At 41.6% G+C, this 14,262-nt stretch overlaps 1 protein-coding gene across 3 annotated transcripts in view; it reads right to left on the bottom strand.

Annotated features, from left to right (window-relative positions):
* Nucleotides 1-14,262, bottom strand: part of TFPI (tissue factor pathway inhibitor) — a 56,305-nt gene that overhangs the window by 31,332 nt on the left and 10,711 nt on the right. For 2 of the 3 annotated variants that reach the window (XM_054043744.1, XM_054043746.1), the window contains exons 1-2: nt 13,073-13,205; nt 4,482-4,682 (exon numbers count right to left, since the gene is read on the bottom strand). In XM_054043744.1, coding sequence (XP_053899719.1) covers nt 4,482-4,682; nt 13,073-13,205 — 334 coding nt within the window. Of the gene's footprint in view, nt 1-4,481; nt 4,683-13,072; nt 13,206-14,262 lie in introns of those variants that run through there. The other variant, XM_054043745.1, reaches the window with a different exon arrangement.

Raw genomic sequence — 14,262 nt, 5'->3', positions numbered from 1 at the left:
ATTAGCAGGAAACATTTTAGCACTTGATGTGACCTGCACACCTGCTCCCTTATCTCGTCTCCCCCCTACGTCATTCTGACACTTTGAGGGAAAATAGGCACATAAGAAGCTGTTTGGGATTGGGCTAATGACATGGCTCTTGGTCAGGGGTGGGCAAACTTTTTGGCGCGAGGGCAAGCTATGAATGGTCACGAAATTGGGGGTTGGGGTGCAGGAAGGGGTGAGGGCTCCTGCTGGGGGTGAGGGCTCTGTGGTGGGTTCAGAAATTAGGAGTTCAGTGTGCAGGAAGGGGCTCCGGGCTGGGGCACAGGGTTGGGGTGTGGGAGCTCTGGGGATGAGGGTTTGGGTGCAGGAGGGTGCTCCGGGCTGGGATCAAGGCATTCAGAGGGCAGGAGGGGGATCACGGCTGGGGCAGGGGGTTGGGGCATGGGAGGGGGTCAGGGGTGCAGCTCCGAGTGACACTTATCTCAAGCAGCTCCCAGAAGAGTGGCATGTTCCCCCTCCAGCTCCTACGCAGAGGTGCGGCCAGGCAGCTCTGTATGCTGCCCTGTCCGCAGACGCTGCCCCTATAGCTCCCATTAGTCATGGTTCCCCGATCCCGCTCCCCTACTGAAGCACCAGAGTGGGGCAAGCCCTGGACCCTACTCCCCGGCGGGTGCTCTGAAGGGCCAGATGCGGCCCCAGGCCGGAGTTTGCCCACCCCTGCTCTTGGCAGTTTTTTATATGGACACAAATTTTTTTCTGGGACTCCCCTGAGACACATTTAAGATGTCATCTAGAGCCCACAGAAATCAAGGGAAAGACTCCCATTGACTTCACTGGGCTTTGGGCAGGGGCGGCTCTGTTTTTTGCTGCCCCAAGCACGGCAGTCAGGCGGCTTTCAGCCGCATGCCTGCGGGAGGTCCGCTGGTCACGTGGATTCGGTGGCATGCCTGTGGGAGGTCCGCCAGTGCTGCACCATCAGCGTCTCCGCCGCCGAATTGCTGCTGAAGCCGCGGGACTGGCGGACCTCCCGCAGGCATGCTGCCGAAAGCTGCCTGCCTGCCGCCTGCCTGCCACCCTCACAGTGACCGGCAGGCCGCCCACCGTGGCTTGCCGCCACAGGCACACACTTGCTACGCTGGTGCCTGGAGCCTCCCCTGGCTTTGGGTCAGGCCTTAGTGACAGACTCCAAATTGATAGACATGACAGAGGAAAACAGATTGCCCTTTGCATCTAGCGTGTAACACAGACACAGCACAATGCTGTGAACTGCGTCGTCTTAAAGCTGCAGCATCTCTGGGTCAGAACAGCAGGAAAGGGTCTTTTGAATTCTTATTGTAAACTAGTTTCCAAATGATTTTCCAGAATTAAATATTTTATGATATACAAAAATTTGCCAAGCATAAAGATGATACATACTGTTCCCAGGAGGTCAATTTTTATCCTGCAATTCTGGCCTGATGCCTAGAGTACATCAGCATATTTCCAGAGCTATGAGGAGGCCTGTTACAGGGGCATGCTTTGAACATGGTGAGGACAAACAGAATGACACTTACTGACGTTTGCACAGAAACCTATCAGAAGGGTCCTCAGATTGCTTCTCAAAAAGTCAAGACAGCTTAGTTATGAATCTATCTCAAGTGATCTGTGTATTGCTCAGCCTAGGAATAACTTAATCCCTTATGTCCGTGGGTCTCCTGGGCCCATTACTATTTAATATCATATTTTGCAATTGGGCAACAGAGGGTTTGTGACTGAAAAGAAATTTCTGTTGAGGACACAGGATTAGATGAGTCCTTGAATCTTAATGGATTCATACATCATTTGTATGAATCTGAGTGCAAAAAAAACAAAAAAAACTTTTTTACAGTACTGAAAATTACTGGAATTCTTCAGGCTATTTTCACACACACACCCCCCGAGACTTCTGCCCTTTCAGTTTCAACCCACTGCTCCTCCTGCACTTCACAACCTTTCTCCCAACCCCTTTCTGGCTCCCTCCTGAATCTACACGACACTTTCCATCTGTCTCCCACGAAATCAAAATCCATATTTGGTATCCAAAGGAACCTGGAAGAGCATGCCTAGCGATGTGATGAGTCCATAAAATGTGAATTTGTCACATTCATGAGGGGACAGTAGCTTTCTGATTTAAGAGCATCCCTCACTCGGCACTGGTGAGGCCACATCTGGAATATTGTGTCCAGTTTTGGGCCCCTCACTACAGAAAGGATGTGGACAAATTTGAGAGAGTCCAGCAATTAGGGGACTGGGACACATGATTTATGAGGAGAGGCTGAGGGAACTGGGCTTATTTAGTCTGCAGAAGAGAAGAGTGAAGGGTGATTTGATAGCAGCCTTCAACTACCTGAAGGGGGGTTCCAAAGAGGATAGAGCTAGACTGTTCTAGTGGTACCAGATGACAGAACAAGGAGCAAGAGTCTCAAGTTGCAGTGGGGGAGGTCTAGGTTCGATATTAGGAAAAACTATTTCACTAGGAGGGTGGTGAAGCACTGGAATGGGCTACCTAGGGAGGTGGTGAAATCTCCGTCCTTAGAGGTTTTTAAGGCCCGGCTTGACAAAGCCCTTGCTGGGATTGGTCCTGCTTTGAGCTGGCGGTTGGACTAGATGACCTCCTGAGGTCTCTTCCAACCCTACTCTTCTATGATTCTATGACTGTAGCACTTCTGTAGGAGAATAGTCCTGAAGGCTGATTTCACAAGGATGGAGCCCTAAGCACTTTATGATTATTATTTAACAGAAAGTGTGGTGTTCCCTAAATACTGAAGCTCATATTCTACATAAAATGTCATTATCAACTCTTCTACAGAATAGTAATCTGTCATTGTTTTCTCAAAGGTCTTTTTCATATAAGTTTTGCTTTTGAAATACTCAATTTAAGTTGCTATAACTATAATAAAGGTGATCTAGCCTTATTACAAAATGCATCTAACTGTACCCAAACATTTCTGTAGTAGATCCTCCTTACACAATATCCAGTTTCAGTATCAAGTTCAGACAAAGCGATACTTCCCAACCACAAATTGCTGACATCTATGAGAGAGAAACAGGGGATATATCACTTTCACATCAAAATGACTTCTGTGATTGATATGAGGTTTTAATATGCCATATGAGGAATTTTCCTAATTATGCTGAATTTACGGTATAATCTGTAAAGGTGTGGACACCTACAGGCCCTTTGGAAGTGAGTAGGAGGTTTAGGTGCTCAGTTCTTACAAAAAAAAAAATCAAGCCATTTTTAACTGTGTATCTTGGTATGCATCCCATTATTTTGTTTCTACCAGTTAGCTGACAAAGCCTCATTCGGACCGTAAAACTGAGCAATTACAGGCATTACAGAGAAACAATGATTAAGGATATTATTTGTGAGCATTATTAATGATTATTTCTGCCCCTTTGCCAAGTAGCTGTAGCAAATGTCTGAGGTCTTGCAGATTGTCTTCTCAGTGTAGGAGAAGCTGGGGATGTGAGTCTGGGTATATTTTAAGAATAACTTTATTTATACCAGTCCTGGAACAAAGGGGTTTATCAGCATGCAGACAATCCCTTCTTTCAGCAGTGTCAGCCCGACATCCAGGGAGCAACTCTGCCTCAAGAATTGATTTTACACAACAACCTTTACCCAGAACCTGGCATAAAAAAAAACCTTCACACCATGTCTTCCCAAGACAGAAGATTTGCTCACACTGAGGCTACATCTTCACTACGGGGTGGGGGGGGGGGTCGATTTAAGATACGCAAATTCAGCTACGTGAATAGCGTAGCTGAATTCGACGTATCGCAGCCGACTTACCCCGCTGTAGGGACGGCGGCAAAATCGACCTCTGCGGCTTCCCGTCGATGGCGCTTACTCCCACCTCCGCTGGTGGAGTAAGAGCGTCGATTCGGGGATCGATTGTCGCGTCCCGATGAGACGCTATAAATCGATCCCCGAGAGGTTGATTTCTACCCACCGATTCAGGCGGGTAGTGTAGACCCAGCCTAAGTGTCTCTACACTGCAATCACAGGGTGTAATTACAGCTTGAATAGGCATACCCAAACTAGCTTTATTCTAGCTATCTCAGGTCCCAGAGCAGTGAAGTTGTGGCAGTGCGCACTGTATAAACCCACCTGGAACCCTGCAGAATTGCTAGCCTGCACCAAAGCACGTGTGCTGCTGCAGCTTCACTGCTCCAGAACCAGAGTTTAGCTAGATTACAGCTAGTTTGGGTACATCTGCTTGAGCTGTAATCACACCCTGGGACACCACACCTATAGACATACTCCTTGAAAAAGAATTTGGATGACTATGTAGCAGTATTATTATGATTATTATTAATTATTATTATTGAGATATCCCCTACAGGCAGAAGGCCCCATTTTTCTGGGAAACATAAACAAGAGATGGCCCCTGCCCCTGAGAACTCACAATCTAGATATAAGACATCATATGAATATAAAGGACATGCAAGAGGACAGGAGAAAGGATACTGACCTGATACCACGCACATCTCCTGGCATTCTTCTAGTGTTATGAAGTTGTTCTCATTGCCATGGCATCCACCGTATTCAAACATCTCACATTGGCGGGTTTGAATGTTGAAGTAATACCTTGTATATATTGCTTTACACTCACCGCCATCTGCCTTAAAAGCACAGATTGAATTTCCTAGCTTCAGTGGTGGTAAAGCAGCACCTATGATGGTGGAGAGAAAGGTAGTGTGATACTAAATGTTTTACAGTTAGTTTGGGAATTTAGCAATATATCTTCAATGGGATTAGAGGTTTAAACATTGGCCCAGATTAGAGATCTGACCCCGAGACCATTTTACCTTTGCTCTGTCCCTTGCCCTTGCCCCTGCACTCTTTGAAAGGCTTGGCACAATATTTGATGTTTTGTACAGCTTTAATATATGCTTATAAAAAAATAAGATCATCTATATCAGAACCCCAGTTCTAGGACCGGAACTCTGATTGGTGAGGGATTTCTATATCCTATCAAAACAGCTCAAATTTTAGAACATAAGAAGGACCACAGTGGGTCAGACCAATGGTCCGTCTAGCTCAATATCCTGTCTTCTGACAGTGGCTGGTGCCAGATATTTCAGAGGGAATGAATTAATAGCTACTGATGGACCGATACTCCATGAATTTATCTAGTTCTTTTTTTGAACCCCATAATAATTTTGGCCTTCACGACATCCCTGGCAATGAGTGTGTTTTGTGAATAAGTACTTCTTTTTGTTTGTTTTAAATTTGCTGCCTATTAATTTAATTGGATGACCATAGTTCTTGTGCTATAGTCTGCATACAGCTTTAAGACTAGACATCTACAACTAGACAGTTGAAAAACTGCCATCAAAACAGTTTTCAATCAAAATAATTTTTTGACAATCTTTTTGTCAAATTACATAGATTTTGATGAAATTTTATTTTGAACACAACTGGAAAAGCTATTCTGAAATTGTCCCAAAAGGTTGTTTCACTATTGTTTTACTATTTTCTAAATGGTAAGTTTCAATGGTATTCCTTTGACTTTTTGTTTAGTATATAAAATAAAATAAATTTCAAAAGTGAAAAGAAAGAAAAATGATGAAAATCAAAAATTATTTCAATTGACCCCAAATGAAAATCTTTTTGGAATTTTGTTTTGCATTTTTAAATTTTGGTGTGTGTGTGGGGGGGGGGGAGTGTCTTTTCATCTCAATTTGAAAATAAATTGAAATCTCACTTTTTTTTTTCCAGAACAGAACATCCATTTCCTGACCCATTGTATTTAAACCACCTAGTTCCCTTTAGATGACCCTTGGATTTAACCACCTTTTTCCCTGCCATTTGAGTAAAAAATACCTGCCTCTCAGAGGAAGTAGACATTTGGGGCTAGATTGAAGCTTATAAGCTAGAGGTTTGTTTTGTTTTGTTTTTTTACTGCATTACACTGGGACTTAGGCAAAATTTATCCTCAGCTACGGATGAAAAGGTGAACGAGCATCTGCTACAATGTGTACTTCTTGGGACCTGCAGGAAGAATTCTGGTTTCTGTGAAAGAGTCACAGCGTAACCCAAAAAGTGAAGTGTGCACTTTGTTCAATGCCTGGGGAACTCAAATCTGCTATCCAACCATCCTACCAGGTAACTAGCACTCACAGGGCACTAGCAGGGAGCAGTACCTATGTCACCCAATGGACAGCAACCAGCCCCTGTGCAGAGGGTGCAAGGTAGGGAGAGGGCTCCTCCCACTCTCCCCCTCTTCTCTTCCACCCAAAAAATATTGGGCACAGTTGAGCCTTTGTAGTTGTTTCTATTTAGGTCTCTTAGGTGTTAATGCTATTAAATCATTAGGATGATGCCATACACTAGACAAATGCTGCTGGAAATGGGCTAGAATGAGTAGGAAACTCGAGCACTGAAATAGAGGGCAGCCTTTGAACAAACAAAACCAGAATGGTACTCCAGAGGGCAGCACCATTCTATTAAATAACACACACTACTAAGTCATAAACCTATTCATTGCAACTCCTGTTTTTTTAACTTTATTATGAAGTAGATCTGTAAAATCATTAAGGTGTGCACAACTTTAGAATATTTAGATTAAAGTAAATTGACTTGAGTTGAAAAGCTGAAATCTATGCCTTTTAATATGCAATATAGCTTGATAGTACTTGATAGTAGAAATCTTGTTAGCTAGACTGTACTGCTGAGACTGTATGGGGATGTAAAGACAGCACTGTAGTTGAAGACCCCGTTAAGTACCCCTGTGGATGAAGCTCTTTCACTGTTTACATTATACTGTGCACCCTTTTTTCCCTCCTAGGGTTGTAAAAGTTTTAGAGGTGTATGCGTGTATTTTTATTGAAAGTCAGATTGACAGCATTTCAAACTGAAGCCTTCCACTTATCCATAGAACACACACAAAATAGAATATGGTAGTGCAAGATTTTCCTCACCAAAATTAGTCAGAGTGAGGGGGTAGGTTATTCTCCTTGTACCAATTAAAGCATTGAGCTCTCTTAAGACTGCGCACAAGGATACCCATGCAATGGTCCAGGGACAAGGCGAGAGAGAAAGGGGACAGGAACCAACATCACATCATAATTGGAATCTGAGTGCCCAGTCTCAGTTAAGAAGCTAATGTGGTCTGGTCACTCCAGTCCCTCTAAGACACTGACCTGCCCCAATCACTTCTGGTCCCTCCAAGTCAGGCTAAAGACACGATGGTAAAAACTCTGCATTGCTGTTGGCCAACCTGTGCCTGTTCTCTGATATTTGTTTTTTAATTTGCAAAAATGGCCTAATCAAAAAAACCCCAAAGGCCAGATTTATGCTGATTTACATAGCTGAGACTCTATTCACTTAAATGGAACTATATAAATTGCAGGGTGAGGACTAATTTCCACTACTATTAATATCATAACTTCATGGCCTTTAAATGAACCATTTAAAAATTAATGTCTTCTATTATGAGAACACGAGAGACTGTAAAGGACACAATCAGATTTTATGTTCCTAAAACAGGTAGCTAGGCAACAAAATCTGGATCTAAGTGCCTAATTTTAGTCACTTCCACTTGAAAATTGTCTCTAAAGGTCTGTATCTCAGTTTCCTCAGCTATAGGATATTTATAGGTTTTTCCATCATAAAATGCTGATTCACTGAAATCCATAGGAATGATTCTGTCAAAATTCTGATGGAAACTAGGTAGGTTTTCAATGGAATCCTGCTTGTCAGGCAGGTTTCTGATGAAAACATGTCTGGTTTGCTGCCAACTTGCCTGAACCTCACAGATCTGTGGCTCCTAGGCAGTTTGGTCTCCTAGGCTTCCCATGTCCAAGCAGCAGGCCAGGCGGGCTGCTGAAGAGTCAGGGTTCCGGAGATTTCCAGGTCTCTGCCAGGTGGGCCACCTCACAGTCAGGGCTTCCAAACATCCTTGCTACGGGGCAGCCTAGATGCCCAGGGAACCTCAGTTCCTTGTTCAACTCTGTCATTTAGTCCTTTTGAAAAGGCAATTTTGGAATTCCCATATCACAGGAAATGTCTCAATTTCATTTTTCATTCTATTCTGCAACCAATTTTATTGTTGTTGAAATTTTGGAACTTCCCACAAAATGGGATTCTCAGTTTCCAGCCAAGTCCAGATATTTACCTACCTCAAACTGGTGTTGTGAGGGTCAATTCATACTGGTTGAAGTGTGTGCTGAGATGCTTAGATAGAGGGTATCATATCAAAGTGTTAGTGATCCTTTCTTCTCAGAATACCCATGAAAACTCAAGACTCTAAAATAAACTGGGTCACTGGCCCAAATCAATCTAGATCAGTGGGGCACGAAAAGAGGGCATAAAAACCTTTTGTGCTTCCCAGACTCAAGCGGTCCAGACACATGGCTACATCAACACATTTAGCATTCTACACGTTGTCACATCTATATAATATGATACTGTCTCCATCTTATTAAGCCAAATTATAAATTTATAGTAAATTTAATCATAGAACCATACGATGAGGACAAACAAATTACTATCTAAGAGGAGGTTTGCTGCTCAATGAATGAGAAGAATCATCTGTCTCAGCAACTAGCTATTTTCCAATCAAAGCCACAGAAACAAATGATTGTGTTCCTTACTTCCCAAAGCCTTTCCTCTGTTTACAATAGGAATGACACTGGAACTACTGTTGTAACATTGTTGTAGGACTGCAAATGTGCGTTTTGTACGTGCCCTGTTCTACACTGTCTCAAGCTGTGGACACATTTATTTTCTTAAGAATTATAGTAGCAATATAGAGACTCAAGAAAATGTGCACCATTGAAGTCACAAAAGGCCAAATTCTCCCTTTTTGTACAAAGGCCAAATAAATAAACTGTATGAAAAAGGGTTTTCTGTGGGATTCAGAAGATTGGAACCATCCCACCAGTCCCTGGAGCATTACTAGAGCTGTTTCTCATTGTTTTAAACTCAACAGCTCTCATCTCCTTTAGTTGATTTGGAATTAGCTTTATTTTCCCAGCAATAATGAAGAGTTCTAAAATGGATAAGAGTTTGGCTGGTGGATCTGAATAGGCATAGATCTTTATCCTTTACCCATTTCACACTTATGGGGTAAGGCATTTGCCTAGCACTGCTCTGTTGATTACAGGTGCTGCAGTTCTGCCTCCATACATACTCTTCTGCTCCCTACACTGATTCTGCTGCATTTTGGTCCCTACATTCTGGTGGTGTGCCTAGAATTTACACCTTAGTGAAGGCTGATGAAACTTCAAGAGAAACATCTTTCCTTGAGGACTAATCTTAGGAAAAAAATAAATTAAGCATCCATATAATATGCCAGCCCGATAGAGCTTGAGAAGAAAAGTCTGAAAAGTCATCCCAGAGGTATATATACCCCCAACCCAGGAATATTCTGTTTGATGCACTAGAGTTCAGAATTTGATCCAATTTCTCAGAAACATTGCTTTAAGGAATGCTTACAGCTGAGCTTTTGGGTATAGGGTCCATGTACAGTGGCTACCATTTAAAAAGTCTGTATTTATCAACAGTTTCATCAGAGTGTTATGACAGAGACCTAATATAACATCTTTATAATTCTGTTAGTAGGTCATGGTGTAGCTTGAGGCATGTAAAACCCAGGTTTATGTGAACAGACAAGAAATATTGATAAAGCTTGTCAACATAGTTGAAAACCGCACTTTTTTTTCTGGGTAGACATACCCAAAAAGCCCAGCTTGACTTTTAGATCTTGAGTTGACTATTCAGGGCTAATGGTTAAAAAACCAACAACCATCATTTACTTATCAAATGAATAGACTCAATACCGAAGTCATGGAGACAATAACTATAAGATCCATAATGGCATTGTTACAAACTTACTTTTCAGAGCAGAACTACACTTTAACTCAGCTCTGAAAATAAAGCCTAGAGATCCAGTCATCTGCATTAGAAAGACTTTACACAGGAATATTTCAGAGCTTGCAGTGCTTTCTCTTCTGTTTACTGAGGTTACTTATTTCACTCCACCCCAGGCATCTTTCAGTAGTTATTCTTATTAGTAAAGATATGCTGTCGTCATTATAAGCTTTCTCATAAATGCCTCTTTTCTTTGATAAGTATTATCAATACTAAGCAGCTTGTCATTGATGAAAAAGGGGTTTCTTTTTCTCTCTCTCTGTCAGTTTCATTTGACGACTTACCACCCACACACTGCTAAGAGCTTTTCCTACCAGTATATCTGAATCCTCAGACTGTCACATTAATTCTTGATAAACTTTCACGTCATAATAAAAAGTACATTTGAATGTCAGTGACTCATTCGTTTGAAACTTCAGATCAAATAAAGGGCACCCAGCCACAAGTGGTATCATGGGACACTTTACGCAACATAGAAACAGTTATGTAACAGGTTGGCATTTTCTGTAACTTTTTGATACCCTTATTCTTGTAATTATTTATTATTTGAGCACTCACACTGTTCTCAGCACCATGCAGAACATATTGGAACACTCTCTATCCTGCTGAGCTTACAGTTTCCAAACTGCGGTAATTTAAACAACATGGGGGTTTTGATACTTTTATTCAAAAGGATCCCAGAGCATGATTTTACATGTTCTTTGGGTTTAAGAACCACTTTATCCACCACAGAAATAGAACCTACGGTGGATTTCTGGAGTGACACATGGGAGCTGTTTAGCAGCATTCAGCACCACTCTACAACTGCTTAGGACAGGAAGTAAACACCATAAGTGAAATTCTGCCCTGAATAAAGTCAATAAGAGTTTTGCTATTGACTACAATGGGTCCAGGATTTCACTCCACATCTAAGAAAATTGCAGGAGGAATTTTAGGTAGGAAAAACCTAATTATAGAATAGGAATTTGGTGAGAACATCAGATAGCAGCCCTCCTTTTGCAAAAAGTGCTATGGAGTCCTTACTAGATGCAAGAGGACGTGGTTTCAAAGACTAACATTTCTTTGATTTGGAATCTGGATCCAAGATGTGGGAATGCTCAACATAACGAGTTCATGACTGGTTCTCAAGTTATTGGTTGTGAAAGAATCACAGACTCGAGAAGGGGTTTGAGTTTTCCTTTGTGCTTAAAAGCAAAAACAAGTAGTAATCTGTAAGCACTGTGCTTTGTTTTTCATGACCCTTCCCCCCCACTCCCCAAAAGGATTGTGAAGCTTAGTCTACAGGCTTTTTAGTTTAATAATTGAACTAGAAATTGAAATGGTCTGTGCGACAATTTATCAAGGCTGTTGAAATTGTAACAAGAAATAAGAGTTTCACAAGCTACTAGGAAGCAATGAGTTTGTCAAAAGAAAATGTTTGTACTGTACAGCATAGAAAGGATGCATGCTATGCAAGGTCATGTCAGCTTTTGCAAAAAAGGAAGTTTATTTATGGGCTTCAAGGCTGAGAGGTAAATGTAAGGGCAAATTTCTCCAGAATGATCGAACCTGATTATGAAAGGAGGGAATTTATTTGGTGCAGAGCTAGGATGTTATTTTCAAATTTGGTGACACCGATTGGAATAAAATCCGACTACACTGACTATATTTCTATTGTAGCTGATGACTACACAGAATTAATACTTTTATCTCATGAACACTGGTGTGGGTGATGACTGTTCATCCTGGGCCAGATACTCCCTCCCTGATGCTAGAGCTATGAAGCCCATCCTGAGTCTATAGAGTGCTAATCCTATTCTGATATCCTCCCAGTCAATCAGTGGCGGTCACCTCCTGTTCTAAGACTCTATTCCCACTAGCCTTTAGGGATATTATCTATGAGATACTGTGTATACTCAATGTTATCCCTGCTCTGTGGTTATGGACAGTGGGGGGCAAGGAAGAAGAGGCATGGGTGTCTCTGGTTGATACATACAAGCTTCCCTTAAACTGGACACCCAGTTGATCTCTCTAAATTTGAGCTGCCAGCTGGGGGAGGTATCAAGCCACCAGGGTAACTATGAGAGAGGCAGAGAAAGCATTTATTACAAGACCCATACTCTATGTTCTTTGAAGGACTCAACAATTTGAGGGTCAAGATCCTGCCTCTCTCTCTTCCCACGGCAGAGAGGCGGGATGCAAAGAGGCCCACCTGGAAGGGAGTCCATTTAAGAGAGCTCCTAGTCCCCTAAACAGCCTTGAACCATCTGTCCACTGAGTAGCTATGGAGCTACTCTTTACACCATTCTGCATTGGGCCCAACCTGTTGAGAATTAGGTAATCTGGTGTGAATGCCTACTTACAGATGCGTTTATATTCCCATTATTGTCACGGCACCATAGGCCAGGATTTGCCCTGTGTTGATGTCATCATGCTGTGTTCTGAATGGCTTAGAGAAAAAGACCTATTACTTTTTGAAAAATGCACCAAAATTTTTAAAATGTGGCCTCTAAGTTTTGCACATGAAGCTAATGTCACATGCAGTTAATACACTTGCCTGTGCACATGTAGTAACTATGTATTTAAAATGGGCATGCCTGGAAAAAAACTGGTGTGCCTGGGTAAGGGGCAGTCTTTAATTGCACCATCAGAGGAACAACTCTTGAAAAGAAGAGCAATTATGTGAGCTCCTGTTTTGTGGAGGGAAGGAGAGTGGTGTATCCTCACCCCCTACCAAACCCATCATATTTCATCCCCTGGTACATGTGGAGAGTACAGCCATGATTCCACCTATTCCCCAAACATGCAAGGAGCAATCCTTACTCCCTGCCCAATTGCATAGGACACATTCACAGTATAGCTCTTACAGAGTGATGTTAGCAGCTGGCATGGGGTTTGTTTGGAATTGTTTCAAAAGGGTTGGGAGACAGTCCAGAAGCTGTAGCTTGGAAAGAGCTTCGTAACTGGTTTATACACACACAATACTTCATAAGTTCTGTCATTTTTATGCCATGTTCTTAGTATCTCATTGCAAGGGCTACAGTCCAATACATTATTAGGACTGCTCTTTGCTCAGATAAGGTCCAGTTCTGCTTCCACTGAGTTCAATAGGAAAGCCCCCTAGACTTTAGTGGTGAAGGTTAAGGTCCATGATTCTTGCTTCATGCAATTTCAGATGGCGAAAGGGTTAAACTTGTAAACTCTTACCTGGGATGTCCTGGTCTTCTTCTCCATTTTTTGAGTCTGCAGTCACATGCCATGGGATACAGCCCAACAACAGGAGTAAGGTAGTAACTAAGGAACAGTCTCTCTTAATTTCTTTCATCTTTCTGAATAACATACAAATACAATAAATACTTAATAAAGTTTCCTGAGAAACAACGTTGTTCAAAAGAATATGAAAAAAATAAATCCTGATCCACAAGGTTTTGAACAGTATAATACATTAGTACGTATATGACTAAGTACACTGTAGCTCATGTGGATATACATGTAAGAGGGAGAGAGAGAGAGATGTATGTGTAAAGAAAACATAGGCCTAGATTCTCAGCCGTGCTCTGCAAGGGCTCAGGTTTCAGCTCTCTGATTCTGAGATCCCATCCTCAGCGCAGATTAGAAACACAATTAAGAGTCACCAAGCAGTTACGTTTATTTTAAGATACAATTTAAATCAGATCCCAGAGCATGGATTTCTTTAGATGCAGCATTTCAGTTTCCAAAGCCAACTTCAGTTCAACTCCTTAAAGAAGATTTATGTTGTACAAGTGATCAACTAAATTGATTGCACAACAGCTAGGATTCTATCTGAAAATATATATATCTATACATATATATATATATTTTTAAACAAAATGTGATGAATTTATTTTCATTGGCCATATTTTCTGCTGGTAAAATTCCACTGAAGAAAATAGTGTTATGCCAGCAGAGAATTTGTCCCTATATATTTTGAGAAAAGTCATTCATATAATTTATCACCACAAGCTACTAAAGCTCCTTTTCTAGTATTTAGTTTCTTAGTAACGACTAATAAGTTTAGGGCAAAATTTTTCAAAGGATCTCAACGCAGTTTCTAATTTTGTGTACACAGCTCTGAGCTCACAATCATTTGAATACAGAATATAGAATTCTGCAAGCAAAAATGTTATTTGTATGTATGAGTGATAAAGAATACAGGGGTGTGCATGCACATCTAGAGGCCACTTTTTGAAAATCTGACGTTTAGTGCCTACATTTGTTTTGTTTTACAGAAACAAAACACCTTCACACTAATCAAAGTTATCTTAATTGTTCCAAAATATTAAGTGGAAAATGAGATCACTGAGAAAAATTGTGTACCCATCAATTCCCCAATGCAGAGAGGTATTATCCGCATTGCAACACCCTTTAGAAGAATA

Source organism: Malaclemys terrapin, chromosome 11, assembly GCF_027887155.1.
Source record: "Malaclemys terrapin pileata isolate rMalTer1 chromosome 11, rMalTer1.hap1, whole genome shotgun sequence".
In the NCBI taxonomy this organism is placed as follows: Eukaryota; Metazoa; Chordata; order Testudines; family Emydidae; genus Malaclemys; species Malaclemys terrapin.
The sequence above is the reverse complement of the archived record's forward strand: the minus strand, read 5'-3'. Positions and strand labels throughout refer to the sequence as shown.